The sequence below is a fragment of the Hippopotamus amphibius genome, chromosome 11, assembly GCF_030028045.1.
Source record: "Hippopotamus amphibius kiboko isolate mHipAmp2 chromosome 11, mHipAmp2.hap2, whole genome shotgun sequence".
NCBI lineage: Eukaryota > Metazoa > Chordata > Mammalia > Artiodactyla > Hippopotamidae > Hippopotamus > Hippopotamus amphibius.
In genome coordinates, this window is record NC_080196.1 from 84,302,456 (window position 1) to 84,317,602 (window position 15,147).

General features: G+C 50.6%; 1 protein-coding gene across 2 annotated transcripts in view; it reads left to right on the forward strand.

The window, feature by feature from the left end:
* Positions 1-12,812, forward strand: part of APCDD1 (APC down-regulated 1) — a 31,140-nt gene extending 18,328 nt beyond the window's left edge. The window contains exons 4-5 of one of the 2 annotated variants that reach the window (XM_057699312.1): positions 9,431-9,752; positions 10,905-12,811. In XM_057699312.1, coding sequence (XP_057555295.1) covers positions 9,431-9,752; positions 10,905-11,356 — 774 coding nt within the window. In that variant the 3' untranslated portion in view covers positions 11,357-12,811. Of the gene's footprint in view, positions 1-9,430; positions 9,753-10,904 lie in introns of both variants that reach the window. The other variant, XM_057699311.1, reaches the window with a different exon arrangement.
* Positions 12,813-15,147: the final 2,335 nt, after the last annotated feature.

The window sequence follows — 15,147 nt, forward strand, 5'->3', positions numbered from 1 at the left end:
AATCAGTTGGGTTAACGTGCAGAGTCCTCCGGGCATTGGGAAAGGCCGCTCGCCCTAGCCTGGATCAAGGAGCCCTCCAGGCATGTGGCTCCCAGGGAAGGAAGGTGGCGGTTGAGAGCCACCAAGCATTTATGAGGCTGTAAAATGTTCCCTTCCGCTTTCTCTTCCCTCCTCTACTGAGGCAGTTGTGGGGCTGTTTCCCCAGATTCTTAAGAAGTAAACTTTTTAAACCCTAGGCCACAACTCCTCATTCAAGAAATATTAAGGGTGGAAAGAACTTTGGATCTTGGAGATAGTCCAGGACACACTGTTAAGCATTTTTTTAAAGGAAGGTATAGAATAGCACCAAGAGTGTGATACCATGTGTACAGCTAGTAATAAAAGAAGAAGGTAAGCTGACCAAAGAGCCAGTGTTTCTGCAGTGGAACAGTGGTGGCCTCAGAGGAGGGGAACAGTGTGGTCGGGGGACAGGTATTTATCACCCTAAACATTTCTGAACCTGCTGTGATTCGTGCTCTGATCTTGTATTACCCAAACTCCATCACCACACTCAATTAAAACAAATTCTAAAAAGGCAGGACTCTGAGGCTCAGAGGAGCGCTGTGGCCACAGATGAAGCCGGTGGCGGGCCTGGGCAGACTCAGGCCGGCGTCCAGAGCCTGGCCTGTGCCCTCCCTTGAGGGCCGGCCCAGGTCCGCGTGGCTCTGGGAGCTGAAAGGGCCCCTTCTTCTCCTGTTGTCCCTGGCATGTGCACCCTGGCCTGCAGCGAGCGAGTGGTCAGGAGGTGCTGAGATCCCTCCCCAGGACGCTCAGAGAAGGGATCAGTGGACTTGGCCGCCGGGCCTTCCCAAAGCCTCAGGTGCTGCCTGCCCCGCTGGGCTCCCGCAGACCCGCCCACCCGCTGCCCGGGAAGGAGGGGGGCTGGGGGCGCATCCGGACAGACCGCAGGCCCCGCTACCGCCTCTGAACCCTTCAACTTCCCTAATCACCAGTCCATAGAGACCTGGCTGAAAATTAGTTTAAATGCTAAATTGAGTTTAAAACCACTAGTCGCAGCCCCCTCTGGAAATGGGACACCGTGTAAAAATAGAAATTTTAAATCAGCTTGTTTTTTTAAGCTTTATACAGCTTTGCTGTGAGGTTCAGAGCCCTTTGGCAAATAAATGATGTTTGAAGAGAATCAGGTGAGCTGGGAAGACTCTTTCAGGATGAAGCTGGCTACCCTTCGTTAAAAAAACAGGACCCCCTAAAATAACCCTGAAAAAAGATGCTTTGCCTGAATTGAGTTTAGCATCAGAGCAGCCGTTACCTTCTGCCTGGATTCCTGTGAGGTGGAGGGTTAGCCAGGCGCCTTCTTTCCTTGGCAGAATCAAAAGTAATTAAGAGCAAATGACTGTTGGGGTCGTTGGAAACACCAGGGCCTCAGGATCAGACTTGCAATCAAAAGGAATTTTTCCAAAACCCTTTACTGATGAGGCCACAGGATCATAAATCAAAGGGGTGCCTGCAAACCATACCACTCTCCTCAAGCCACGTATCTGAAATATCTTCCCTGAAACGCTGACAGTGGGGCTGCCCATCAGAGGCAGAAACAGCAACATGTTTTGGGGGTGCCCAAGTGCTGGGATGAAGCAGGGGTACTTGTGTGCTTTCCTTCCTGAGTTCTCTGCAGACCTTCGACTTGAAAGGTCGTCTCTCTCGGAGAGAGCTTGTCTTTCCAAGCCTCTTCAGAGCATGTGAGAAATACAGATTTATGGTGACATCTGTGACACTCTAGGGACTTTAGATCACGTGGCCATGGACATCAGACTTTCCGCCCAGCTCCAGGAGGCAGGTCTGCAGCAGGAAGGGTCTCTCCTTAGGCATGTGGCTGGTGTGGCTCCTGGTGGGGCAGGCGAGTAGGTGTCATAGGTGCACCAGTAGAAGGATCCAGAAGCTCACGGAGGAATCTGTGTCCCTGCTCTTTCTGCCAGTGCAGGGAAAAGAGAGGGGTTTGTGGAGGTGATGGGAGTCGGAAGAGGTGGTAGAGGACCATTTAAGGAGTCATGACCGAGACAATGTCAGAAGCTGGCCTTACGGTCAGGGTGCCGCCTACAGAAAACCATGCCCCTGCCACTGACTCCAGGTGTTTGCTGCTGGCCACACGCACTGCCCGAAGTATGGAAAAAGCGCCGGCGATGGGGGTCGGACGGTGGGTCTGAAAGGCTTGCTTGTGTGGACATTTCATTTGGGCCGAGATATGAAGTGTCACGTGATTGCCACATGGCACAGCTGTTGGCCTCCTCTGTGAGTTCAGAAGCAGTTCGTTATTTTTGTTGACTCCTGAGTGCAAGATTTTTATTTAAGGAGTCAGTGGACCGGGAGGTCGTTGTTGTCAGGGACAATGCAAGCGGTAAACATTTCATCCCTTAAAAGGCCAGGAAGCTGAGAGGACAGCGTGAACGCCTGGGCAGCAGGAAATTGACCATCAGGGGGTCGGGGTTGAATCCCGTGTGCAGGGCGTTGGCCAAGCACTGTGGGGAGAGGGCAGGGGAGAAGGGAGCCAGACTTGGGGTCTGCTGCCTTTACAGCCACTGTGATCGCAAAGATGTCTCCTTCCACTGTTTGAATGTATCTAAGTTAATAGAAGGGGAAGAAACAAACAAGTGAAAATTAAACAAAATTTTCTTCTGAAACCGTTCTTACAGTCATTTGTGTTAAAGAACCATCTTCTTATGGTCCTTTTTATCAAGCTGTTGGCTCTGTGCATGTGTATCTGTACAGGCAAGGTGGAGGTGAAATTATCTTTTGTGTGATTTACAGGAAAGGCCTTTGGGAGCTCACAACTCAGATTCTAAACTTCTTAGAGAACCCATTTCTTGAAAATGCAGTGCTGCTCCCGGGCACCCCACGGGATGCCCCTTCTTCTTTCCAGGATGCAGGGTTCTGTTGATTCTGCTCGCAGAAGACCTGGCGGCCAAACACAGGCCCTGAGGACTCAGCCACACCTCTCTTGTCCTGTTTGGTCGTCCTTCCAGCCTGACCCTCTGTGGTGGTTGCATCACAGCTATAGGGTTGCTGTGCAGAGTCTTTGTGAGGCTAAGTCCTGCCCTCAGCGCCCGCGCCCGCTCCTGGCAGGCAGTGACCAGGCTGAGGGGGTCCGAGCACTGCTGTGTGCATGTGGCATTGGCTGCCCTGGCCTGGCCAGACAGACTGCCAGCCTGTGGGGTGGCCCTAAGGCTACAGTTTACAGAGACCCAACCTGTGCAGCCACGGCCGTTTCCCCTACTTCATTCTGAAGGGGAATCATCACAGCCCCTTTGGGAGGTTAAAATGAGCCCAAGTTTACAACATCCTAGGATCCCAGCTCTGAAAGGCACCCCAAGAGGCCCCTCCCACTAGGCGGGCAGTGCTCATGGTTGTGATGGATGCTGGCTGCTCTGTTCATCTTATTACATATCCGAGGACAACTTTCTATCCATCCATCAGCCCCTCAGCCGTGAACCTTGACCACACCCACTGCACTCCCCTAGGTGTCGTGGGAAATAGGAAAACAGGAGGGCTCTGGTCTTGGCCTCAAATGCCTACCATGACACAGAGAGGAGCCGCAAAGGATGTCCGAGTAGGAAGACCTACCATGGAGCGCCTGCACCTTAATCACTCACGTGGTGAGTGGCACTCGTGAAAGCAACTTTCAGCATCATCCTTGGCCATCACGGAGGTTTCTTCCTGAGAAACGTGTCCCAGAATCCTAGGAAGGGGCGTTTCCATCCGTCCCCATTTCTCTCCTCCTTGAACAAAACATTTAGCCCAAGAAATTTTCAGGCTGCTTCTTTAGTTGATTTATTCACAACAAGATCACGTCAAGTAACTTCTTCCATTCTGAGAAGATGCTGGGAAACAAGCGGATCCCATCAGCAAATGTTGATGAACCAGCTCTCCAGAAATAAATGGTGGCAGGGAGGGGCCAAAGCCTGGAGAACCCTGCCAGTCGGCGGCCAGAGAGGACCTTTTCCAGGGACCAGAGTCCCTGGTAGGGAGACGTGTGTTCCTTGCAGACCCCAGCCTAAGAGGCAGCTTGGAGCCAGGAGGCAGCACTGGGCAAGCCCCACAGCCAAGTTCAGTCCCAGATCCCACTTTGGGCTCCAGAGTCATCCAAGCCACATCATTCTCTCTGTGTGCTTTGGTGACCCCATCTGTGATGTGTACCGTGGTCTCTTGGGGAGGCTGAGACGTAAGGAGATGATGTACTTGAACTTCCTCAGCATCAAATGCCCCGTACATAAAGGCTGTGTTATTTAACTGTTCCTAGGGCTGGGCCAGAATCAGGAAGCACAGTGGGGAAAATCCTACTCTGCCTCAGACACCGCTCACTGATAGAATGTGAGGCTGAATTTTTGTTTTTAGAATAAGCTTGATTTCTTTCTTAAGAGATTAATTGTATAGGGATCTTTTCCCTCCCCTTCCCCCTTGGAATGAAAGCTTTATGTGGTTGGTGTAAAGAATAGCAGCAAGGAACACATCCTGGTCCCTCTGCTCTAGCCCTCAGCACCTGTGTGCACAGGAGCCCTGATGGTAAAATAGCCTTTCTGAGATGCAGGGTAGGGAGTGATGTGAAGCCCAATGGGAAAGCCTGGGAAAGACAGCTTCTCAGATGAGACTCATGGATCAGAGCATAGACCAAACAAAGAGTAACTTCATGAAGCAAATGGGATTTCATGGTACAAACCACTCTTCGTGTTGGAAAACTCTTCCCCTTTATTCATTGTGAAAGCCCAATATTTAAGAAAAGCATCTTGGAAAAGAGAAACTTTAGAGCCAGTACAATATCTAGGCCTTAATTTCTGCTTCCCCACATTGTCCCTGTATGTGTTTTGGGTTTTATTCAAGCTAAGGATGCTGGTAATTGAGTGCAAATCAGTTTTTTAAAAAATCTCCACAAAACAGAAAGGGGTTACCTTTATCCAACCTAGGCTAAGACTATCCCCTTGTTGACAGTATCTACAGAGAGGCCAAAAATCCCACACTCACTTATGATATCTTTGGTTTCTTAATGCCAGCTAAAGAGTTGGTTAAAACAGTAACTAGTCAACTCAACAACAACAACAATTAAAAAAGCCCAATTAAAAAATGGGAATGGGGAATTCCCTGGCAGTCCAGTGGCTAGGATTCTAGACTTTCACTATCATGTCCCGGGTTCAATCCCTGGTCCGGGAACTCAGGTCCCACAAGCCACGCAGCATGGCCAAAGAAGATGTACAAATAGCCCATAAGCACATGAAAAGATGCTCTGAATCGTGAGGGAAATGCAGATCAAAACTACAGTGGGATAGCACATCACACATATTAGAATGGCTGTTACCAAAAAAAGAGAACATAACTGCTGGGGAGGATATAGAGAAATCGGAACCTTCGTGCTTTGCTGGTGCGAATGTATAGTGGTGCAGCTGCTGTGGAAAACAGTATGGCGGCTCCCCAAAAAGGTAAACATAGAATCACCATATGATCCAGCAATTCCACTTCTGGGTATAGACCCCAAAGAATTCAAAGCATGGTCTCAAATAGATTGGACACCCATGTTCACGGCAGCACTATTCACAATAGCCAAAACATGAAAGCACCCCAGGTGTCCATTGATTGATGAGTGGATAAACAAAGTGTGGTCCATCCACACAGTGGAAGACTATTCAGGCTTAAAAATGAGGGAAGTTCTGACACAGACTACAACGTGGATGAACCTTGAGGACATTATGTTGAAGATCTTTTTATGAAGATGAAAAACTTCTGGAGATGGATGTGGGGGATGGTTGTACAACAGTGTGAATGCACTTAGATGGCAAGTTTTATGTTATGTATATATGACCACAATGAAGTAAAGTAACTAATACAGGAATTTAGCAAGACCAAGTACTCAAGGGCCAGCTTCCTCCCACTCCTTCCCAACCAATGGGCGACAAGCTTCCCCGAAACTGCCTGGTCTGCCTTTTTCTGCTGCCAATCAAAAATGCTTCAGCCAGGACCATCTCTCACCTGAAAGACCACAGCTCAGTCAGGTGCTCATGTCGGAGCTCAGGACCCCTGCCCTGTCATTCTTAAAGAAAGACACCAAATGCCAGCGTGCTGGGCATGAAACAGCCTGGGCCCCACAGCAGTGCCCCCTCCTCTCCTCCGAGCAGATTCCTTTACTGAAGAGCAGTTGATCCCTGGTGTCCTCTGAGCAGCAGCTCTTGCAAGAACCAAGACCCCTTGTTCCCATCCCACCAGCCCAATCTAAGAAGCTTTCTGGGCACTTCCTGAATGATACTGGTATTTGAAGAAACAAACAAATTTTTTCAGCAATTGAGACTCATGTCATCCTAGAATGGCCAGAAATGAAGTGGTCACAATTGATGTTTTTAAGTTCCCAAATCACAGATAGCAAACGAAGTGGTGGGGAACAGGAAGAAGGGGGTGGAGGCTGTGTCGGAGTGTAGGGAACTGCAGTGCACGTGGGCTGTGTAGGATCTTCTCAGTGGGCACGTGTTGGGGGGGAGCTCCCGGTGAAGTAGCTGAGCAGTCGCTCCTTATGGGTATTTTGGAAGCTGCCTGGCGTGTGTTCTCAGAGGGTCCTCTCTCTTTCCAGGGCCATCTCCTGCACCACTCAGTGTGCTTGCTAACAGGTATCCGCACCAGATCCCTCCTCAGCCCCTTGTCCTGTCTGTGATAGCTCAGAGACTTGAGTCTGAGTACTGGGCTGGTTTCATTCAGATCATGTGGGGCTGGTGCAGGGGAGTAGGGACAGCAGGTGTAGTTTGACCAAGGTGCTGATCATGATAAGGCGTGCTAGCCATTGAGGGGCTACATCTTGGGTGTGGGAGCTAATATGATGTTACAGACATCATATTAACTTTCCATCCCAGACTTTGAGTAACAGAACCCCCTTTAGGGCTAAAAGAATTGGAACCTTCACTTCCTAGTAGTTTACAAGAAAATATATAATGACAAAATTACTGAATTCAGTGATGCTTTCTTATACCTAAATGTGTGTCTTTTTCGTCATATCGTGCCATGCATTTGAAAGATAGTGGCACATATAGCAGGAGACATGCTGTTTGTTTGGTCTTCCCACCAGGTACTGTGCAGGCATGCAAGCCCACACTGAGAAACTTCTCACAGTGGTTCTCAGAGAGTGGAGTGGGACCCACCTTAATCTGTACTCATTTCTTGCAGCGTTTATGCAGGTGTAACAGTGCTCATTTTCTGCCCAGGGACATTGGAATGGAGAGATTAGTAACTCGCCCAAGGTCCCCAGCTGCATCCTTCTGGCCCGTGGATCTCCTGTCACAGCTGGAACCATCTCTTGCTGTGCAGCTCAGTGCAGTCCTCGTGGGCTGTGTGCATGTGTCAGTCCTGTCGATGTCCTCGCTGTAGCTTGCAGGCGGCTCGCTGCTGACCACAGGCTGCAGGGCAGTTTCTCCCGTGTGTCCCAGAGGCTTTGGTAGGAAACCGCAGGCCTACAAACACGTGGGCCCCGGGATGGCGGGGTCTCTGCACTGCCCGTTTGATCTCATCGTTTGTGAGCTCCAAACAAACTTCCTCTCCTGTAAACAGCTCCAGGCTCAGCTGATAAGCACAGGGACTGTCAGGGTGTGTTGAGCTGTCCTGGAGGGAGAGCATGGAAGGGGCGGCTGGGGAGCCCTGGTCCCTCCGCTCTCCTGGGCAGCCCAGCCTTCAACCAAAGAACTGCCGCAGCCCCACACGAAGCCAGTGCCGGGGGTGGAAAGGCCTGGAGGTTTGAATTTCTGCCCAGAAAACAAGTGCCTGCCTGCCCGAGTGACCACCTGTCCGTCCCTGTCCGCAGGCCAGGAGCTGGTGGACCAGGAGCTGGGCAGGGGGCAGGGCCAGTGCCGCTCTCCCACCACGGAGCCTCGTAGGAGGGAGAGTACCGGAGAGGATGCCCCACCCGGGAGAGGCAGCCCTGGCCCACGGGCCTCCTGGTACCTGGGTCCAGCAGCGGCAATGGCAGTCTGTCTGGTCAAGGAACCGGCTGCCTGCCTCCAGACCGCAGCTTTTTGTGTGAGCCCCGAGCCCTCCAGGCAAACGGCATCTACATGGCTGACTGTCCCGGGCCCCCCTGCTCTACTCGGAGGAGGTCTTCTCAGGGGTGACCCCAGACAGCCCTCGTGCCGCTCCCTGTTGGTGCTATAACCAGGCCCAGCCTGTGCGGTGCTCCCAGCAGGTGGGGTGGCCACCCTGTTGCGCTGGCTTAATGGCATGAAGCTGCAGAGGAGGAAGCCTTCAGGGCCCGTAAACTGCCCAAACCTCAGGCCGGCAGGTGCAGGTGGGGCAGGAGCGCCTGCAGCCTCTCCGGGCCTCTGCTCGTGTCTCCTTTGGGGCTGGGTCCTTCACGCCTCCTTCACGGGGACCCCTGCCCTCACTGGACAGAGCCCTGTGTCACCCACAGCAACTGGAACTCTGTCCTTTTTCTCTTCTGTGTGTCTCATAATTATTTTTAATGGAAAAAATCTAGTTGTGGTAAAATACACATCGCATAAAATTTACCATCTTAGCCATGTTTAGGTGTCCTGTTCGGTGACGTCAAGGACATTCACGTTGCTGTAACAACCTTATTCTCCATCCAGCGACCGACTCCCCAGCCCCACCCGAGCCCCTGATAACTTCTCTTCTGCTTTCTGTCTCCTTGGATTTGAGGACTCAAGGTCCCTCCTTTAACTGGGATCACACAAGGTTTGTCCTTCTGTGACTGGCTTATTTCACTCAGCATAATGTCCTCACAGTTCATCCTTGTAACAGCATGTGTGTTAGAATTCCCATCCTTTTTTAAGGCTGAATCATAGTCCATTGTGTGTCTAGACCACATTTTCTTTATCCATTCAGCCATTGATATACAATGTTGTTTCTGTCTTTCAGTTATTGTGAATCATGCTGCTGTGAACATGGGTGAATAGATACCTCTTTGAGGCCCTGATTTCAGTTCTTTAGGGTGTAAACCGGAACTGGGGTTGTTGGGTCCTAAGGTAACTCTTTTCCACAGCAGCTGCACCACTTTACATTGCCAGCAGCAGTGCACGAGCGTTCCTGCTTCTCCACGTCCTCGCCAACACTCTCATTTTCTGCTGGTTCTGGTAGCAGCCATCCTAATGGGGGTGAAGTGATGCCAGCCTTTCTTTTTGAAATCAAGTGTCCGGGACCTGTGCTCTGAAAATGGAGCAGGATTCTGAAGGGTGTCTGGATCACAGCTGAAGTATTTCGGCAAGGCTTTACTGTCAGCCACACACACACGTGCACTTGTGAGCACGTGCAGGCACACACACCCTCCCTGTGGCTCCAGGCGCCCCTCCGGTACCCAGGTTACAGGTGGCGATGCCCTGGGGGCTGCCCTGTAGAAGGCAGCGTGTGTGCACTGCTCTCATGGAGACACATCTCCCCCGTGTTTGTGTCTTTCCTCCAGAACCATGACCACGCCTGCATCGCCTGCCGCATCATCCACCGGTCGGACGAGCACCGGCCACCCCTGCTGCCCCCCAAGGCGGACCTGACGGTGGGCCTGCATGGCGAGTGGGTGAGCCAGCGCTGCGAGGTGCGGCCCGAGGTCCTCTTCCTCACGCGCCACTTCATCTTCCATGACAACAACCACACCTGGGAGGGGCACTACTACCACTACTCCGACCCCGTGTGCAAGCACCCCACCTTCACCATCTACGCCAAGGGCCGCTACAGTCACGGCGTGCACTCCACCAGGGTCATGGGTGGCACAGAGTTTGTGTTCAAAGGTAGGGCTCCTGCCCTGCACCCTGCACCCCCCACCCTGATGTCACAGCAGCAGTTTGGGGACACATTTTTGGAAGCAGAGCCTAGCGCAAAGGGCATCTTCTCTGCTAGGGATGTTGGGGAGAAGATGTCCTGCCTCCAGGGCATCATTCAGTGCAGCCTCTGAGATGGCATTGGTGCTCAGAGTATGCTCGTCGGGCCTTTGAGAAGATGCCATGTGCTTGTAGGTGGGAGGTGGGAGGCGGGATGCCTCACCATCACCGGAGTGAGGCAGGTAAAGGGTAACATCTCCAGGCTGCTGTCAGCAAGGGAGGGTCTTGTGGTCTCTATTTCTAGACTTTTTTTTAAGCTTGTGCATGTTTTTAGGAAGGTGTCAACCCTGTCATGCACAAATAAGAGGGCTGGTCTAGATCTCCCTCAAAGGATAGCATCCTATGGTTCAGTCCATTTACTAGGAAGTATTTCTGCCATTCCAGAAGAGCCCTGGGGCATCTTAGTCCCCACTTAGGGAGGAAAATTGGCTCCAGGGACAATGGGCCTTTGGTAGCTGTAGCCCAGAAAACAACCATCTGGGTCTGAGTCCTCCCAAAGCTCTCATGTGTACACAGAACATGGTCCCCTGGGAGGGCCTCAGAAGCAGTCCTGTACAAGGGCTCGGATTTCCATTTAATGGATTTAAGCATATTTTTCTTGCTTGCCACCTTATTTATTTTAGTTGCCCGATTTACGAGCCAGTATTCATTTGTAAGAGTGCTCACTAATATAGCTGTCTGACACCAAAACTATTTAAAAACCTCAAAACCTAATCATAAAAACAAATTCCAGTTTTTGTTGAATATTTTGTCCATTCCAAAGAGCAGTGTCCCCAGAGACCCCTCCTTGGGGACAGTCTGACTTCACAGGAACAGGCCAGTCAGCTGCAGTCTGGGGTTAGCATTTACCTCCAGATGAGCTGGACTTTTCCTGATGGTGCCTGCAGGGTGCTTGGTGTGGCCACCGGTCACATCCAGACGTGGAGCCCTTTCACCTAAAGGTCTTTTCCATGGGCTGTGGTCCAGCGGGTCGGTCTGCAGGGTGGGTTTGAGAATAGAAGCCTGTGAGGCTTGGTGCTGCCAGCATCCTTGAGTCACGGAGCTGTCCTGTCTCCTTGGCAGTGAACCACATGAAGGTCACCCCCATGGACGCCGCCACGGCCTCCCTCCTCAACGTCTTCAACGGGAACGAGTGCGGGGCCGAGGGCTCCTGGCAGGTGGGCGTCCAGCAGGATGTGACCCACACCAATGGCTGTGTGGCCCTGGGTATCAAACTACCTCACACAGAATACGAGATCTTCAAGGTGGAGCAGGACGCACATGGCCGCTACCTGCTGTTCAACGGCCAGAGGCCCAGCGATGGCTCCAGCCCGGACAGGCCCGAGAAGAGAGCCACGTCCTACCAGATGCCCTTGGTCCAGTGCGCCTCGTCCGCACCCAGGGCTGAGGACTTCTCCGAGGACCCCGGGGAGCGTCAGCACCGGAGCTGGGCACCCGGGAGCAGCCCGTGTCCCCTGCTGCTGGCCGGGCTCGCTGGCCTCTGGACTCTGCTGCCCTGGCATGGCCTCGGATAGAAGTGCTTACAGTTTGATTTTTCCAAACCGGGATGCCTTACAATTTCCATATTTTCTTTACGAAAAGGCAAGACACTTCTTCCTCGGATGCACTTGAGCGGCTGAGAATGGTCCTCCTCCCCACCTGGCCCTGCCCGCCCAGCCTGAGTCATGAGTTGTTTGAAGTTTCAGCTTTGAACTCCATCCAGCCAAATCCAGGGCCTGGGCGTCCTCACCATGTAATTGCACTTTAAGACCGCAGAGGGTTTCAGGCGAGTGTGTTGGCAGAGGGAGCAGGGTGAGAGCTCCGTCATCTTCTTTTCTTCCTTTTCATTATGATTGCATTTCAGGGTGGAACTTAGGAGAAACAAAAAGCAGTTCGGTTTCTTCCTGCTCCTTTGAACTTGTTTCACTCTCCGAGTTTTCCAACCTGGAATGCAGGGCAGAGTTGGTTTGGGACTGCGGTCCAGACACCTTTTTTTAAATAAAGAAGAGACATGGGTGCGGGAAAAGACACAGGTCTAATGGAACCACCTTGACAGCCTTTATGCAAAAAGAGAGAGAATCCACACTTTCAAATGTTGAAAAGTATCTGTAATTAAAGTTTCAGAGTCATTTAAACGATGGTGGTTGTAACTTGTTGGGAGATGTCAGTCTGTGCTGGTCTCTGGGTGGCTCTTACCTGCCCCGGGACGGGGTGGTGGAGCACATGTCAGATGGAGGTTGTCCCGCTACAGGTGGACAGGAGCATCGGTGCAGGGAGGGTGACAGTGCATGATGTGATGGTGACCCGAGTGATGCAGTGCGCATTCAGTCCGGCCTTCTCTCCATGGGACCCCATCCCAGCTCACATGGTGTCTGGAGCTTCACTCTGCCATCTCTGTCACTTCAAAGATTCAGAGACCACTCATGGGTGCCACAGGCCTGGCTATGCAGAGGAGGTGGTAGGGGCATCCTAGCCAGGTGCCCCACGAGACCGTCCACCCTCCTCAGGGGACAGGCCGGCCCGACCTGGCTCTGTCACTGCAGAGAGTCTCAGGGCACCTTCCACCGAGTCTGTGAAGGTGTGTGCGTCACGTGTGCACGTCACTTTGGATTATTACGAATGACGCCCCCTGGACACCGAAGGTGGTTGCCAGGGGAGACTGACGGAGGGAAATGGTGTAACTGAAAGAAAGCCTGGACGCATCTAAAAACCAGCGTGGAAACCACGGTCAAGGTCTAGAGTCACACCTGTATTTAAGAGTTACCTTTATGAGATGCTGTGGTGTTAAGTTATAAGGGGGGCATGGAGGACCACAGCGCTTTATCTTTAGATGATATTTTACATCGTGGTTGAGGGGGTTTATTCAAATGAAAGTACTAACTTAATGTCTGCCAAGTTTAATAAATAGAGATGTCAAAAATACTCCCACAATATACATTTTACCTGTGGATCTATTTAATTAATACTAATGCTATCTTTAAAGGATATAATAAAATTATATAAAAAATGATGTTCACTGCTAAAGAATACCTCAGTGATTTACCATAGAAATGATAGGTTTATAGCCATGTAATTCACAGCCACGCACCTGGACTTAACTATTCACACTGTTTAAAAGTACACTCCATGTATGTATACACACACACTCACATATATACACACAGATATGTACATAGCCCCAAATATATAGGTATTAACTTATATATGGTGTATGACCATATGAATATGTGTCTTAGGAATGATATGAAATTCATGTGGTTGTATCACTTTCTGATCCACTACAAATCACTGCAGAGAGTGACCAGAATAATTTATTCACACATTGTTGTTAACTGGATTTATGCCTGTCACTTACTATTGCACCACATACATCACATCCTAAAACTAAGCTGCCCGGGTAGCCTATGAAGGTGGTCATTTTAAGTGATTTCCCACCACCTTGAAGAAACATAAGGACCAATCTTTAAGGTTTGAGAACAAGACCAAGATGCTATCTCTGGGGAAGGAATGGCTGACTCTAGAATATTCCATAGCAAGCAGAAAATATGCCATAACATGCACTCAGGCACTGGCAAGTCTACCCCTAAGTTAGAAGCTGGTGGTTCATGTAACTCCGAGGTTTGGGGAAGGTAGGGAGTGAATATAGGACTGCTCTCTGAGGTGTTGCTGGCCTCTGGGGACCAGACTTCCTGTCCCAGGTAGCAGGCTGGTAAGGTGCAGGATCAGAAATCTGTTCCTTGGGCAACAATACAATTTGAATGTGATCTAGGCTTCAAACTCTATTATAAAGTCCAAGTTGGCCCTGGACTCAGGAAGGAGTTTCCCAGAGTCCCAGTGTCCCCAGGTCAGAGTAGAGGGAGTTTGTTCAGACGTGACAAGCCCAGCCGTCTGTCCTAGAGGAGCATCGCCCATCACGTCCAGCATCTGGAACTGCCAGGCATGGTCCCTCCTAAATAGTCCGTCGCAGGGTTCCTGTGCCGAACAGCCCACCAGGGTGACTCTCCACGGGGCTCAACATGAAGGACCCCGTTGTAGGGGCTGGTGGCCCAGGTCATCTTTGGTAGGGCCTCACACACACACCTGATGGAAACAACTTGAGTGTAAGAGTCCTGTGGTTCCTGGATGAAGGAAAAGCTTTATGATGGTAAGAGCACCATCTCTCATCCACCAACTCTTTGAATATACTCTTCAAAACAAAAATGATGTTCAGAGCCTTCCACACAAACATTGTGATGTTTTATCTTAAATGGTACATCCCATCCCTGTAACATATAGTAGGTCCCTGGCAATGGACTACAGAAGCCAGCATGTCATTAGGCATTTCAGGACACTGTCCTCAAAGGGAGGTGCTGGACCTCCTGAGGTGGGGTGGGGGAGAAGGGGTGGTGGGTGCAGACCAGGAGAACAGGTCCTCTCTTTTCTCCCCCTCACAGACTTCTGGCCTCTGAGACATCTGAGCTTTCATGACCCCAGACATCCTTCATTAGGATACAACTGCATCAAGAACAAATAAAGGCAGCTGGATAACAAATGTTTCCAACTGATTTCTAGATTCTGGAGAAAACGCATAAGCATTCTTTCCTTACCAGTTAGGAGAATCACATGTCCTAAAATACGAATTGAACTATTCAAATCCCTACAACGATCCAAGAGTGTTTCTGGCTCACAGAGTAGACAATTGCTGAAATATTTGGGGCCCCTATTTTATCACAACCCCACTTCCTTGGTGTCAGAAGGAACACAGTCACAAGGAAGAATATTGGCAAAGTTGTGACCTCCAACTTCTGCATTGGCTAAGATGTAACGAGCTGACACTTAATACGGCAACATCTCTCTGGGGGAGACTGAATGGACACCTGTTGTTGGCCACGAAGGGTGTGAAGCAGACAAACACGTCTTCTTTACTCAGCCTTGCTGCCCACTGGAAAGTGAGTCGCAGGGTCTGACTAATACCTTCCATTCTAAAAGCAAGGCCATTGTTTCCATGGATGCATTTGGGTCTCTTCGTTTCTGCCATCTGTTGTACAACCACCTCTGTGGCCCCTACGCCCTGGAGAACACCACCAAGCAATTCCATCCCCTTCATTTAAGAAAACCCATGTAACTGTTACACACGGAATTCAGAGGTGCAAGCGTTTGTGCGCCCAGAGAGCCACATGGTACAGTCTGTTGTGGGTGAGGAGTGACTATGTGTGGGGTTTATTTTGCTGTTGGGTTGTAGGAGTTCCTTATACATTTTGGATATTAACCCTTTATGAGATATATGGTTTAAAAATGTTTTCTCCAACAATCAATTCATAGGTTGTCTTTTCACTATATGAATAAT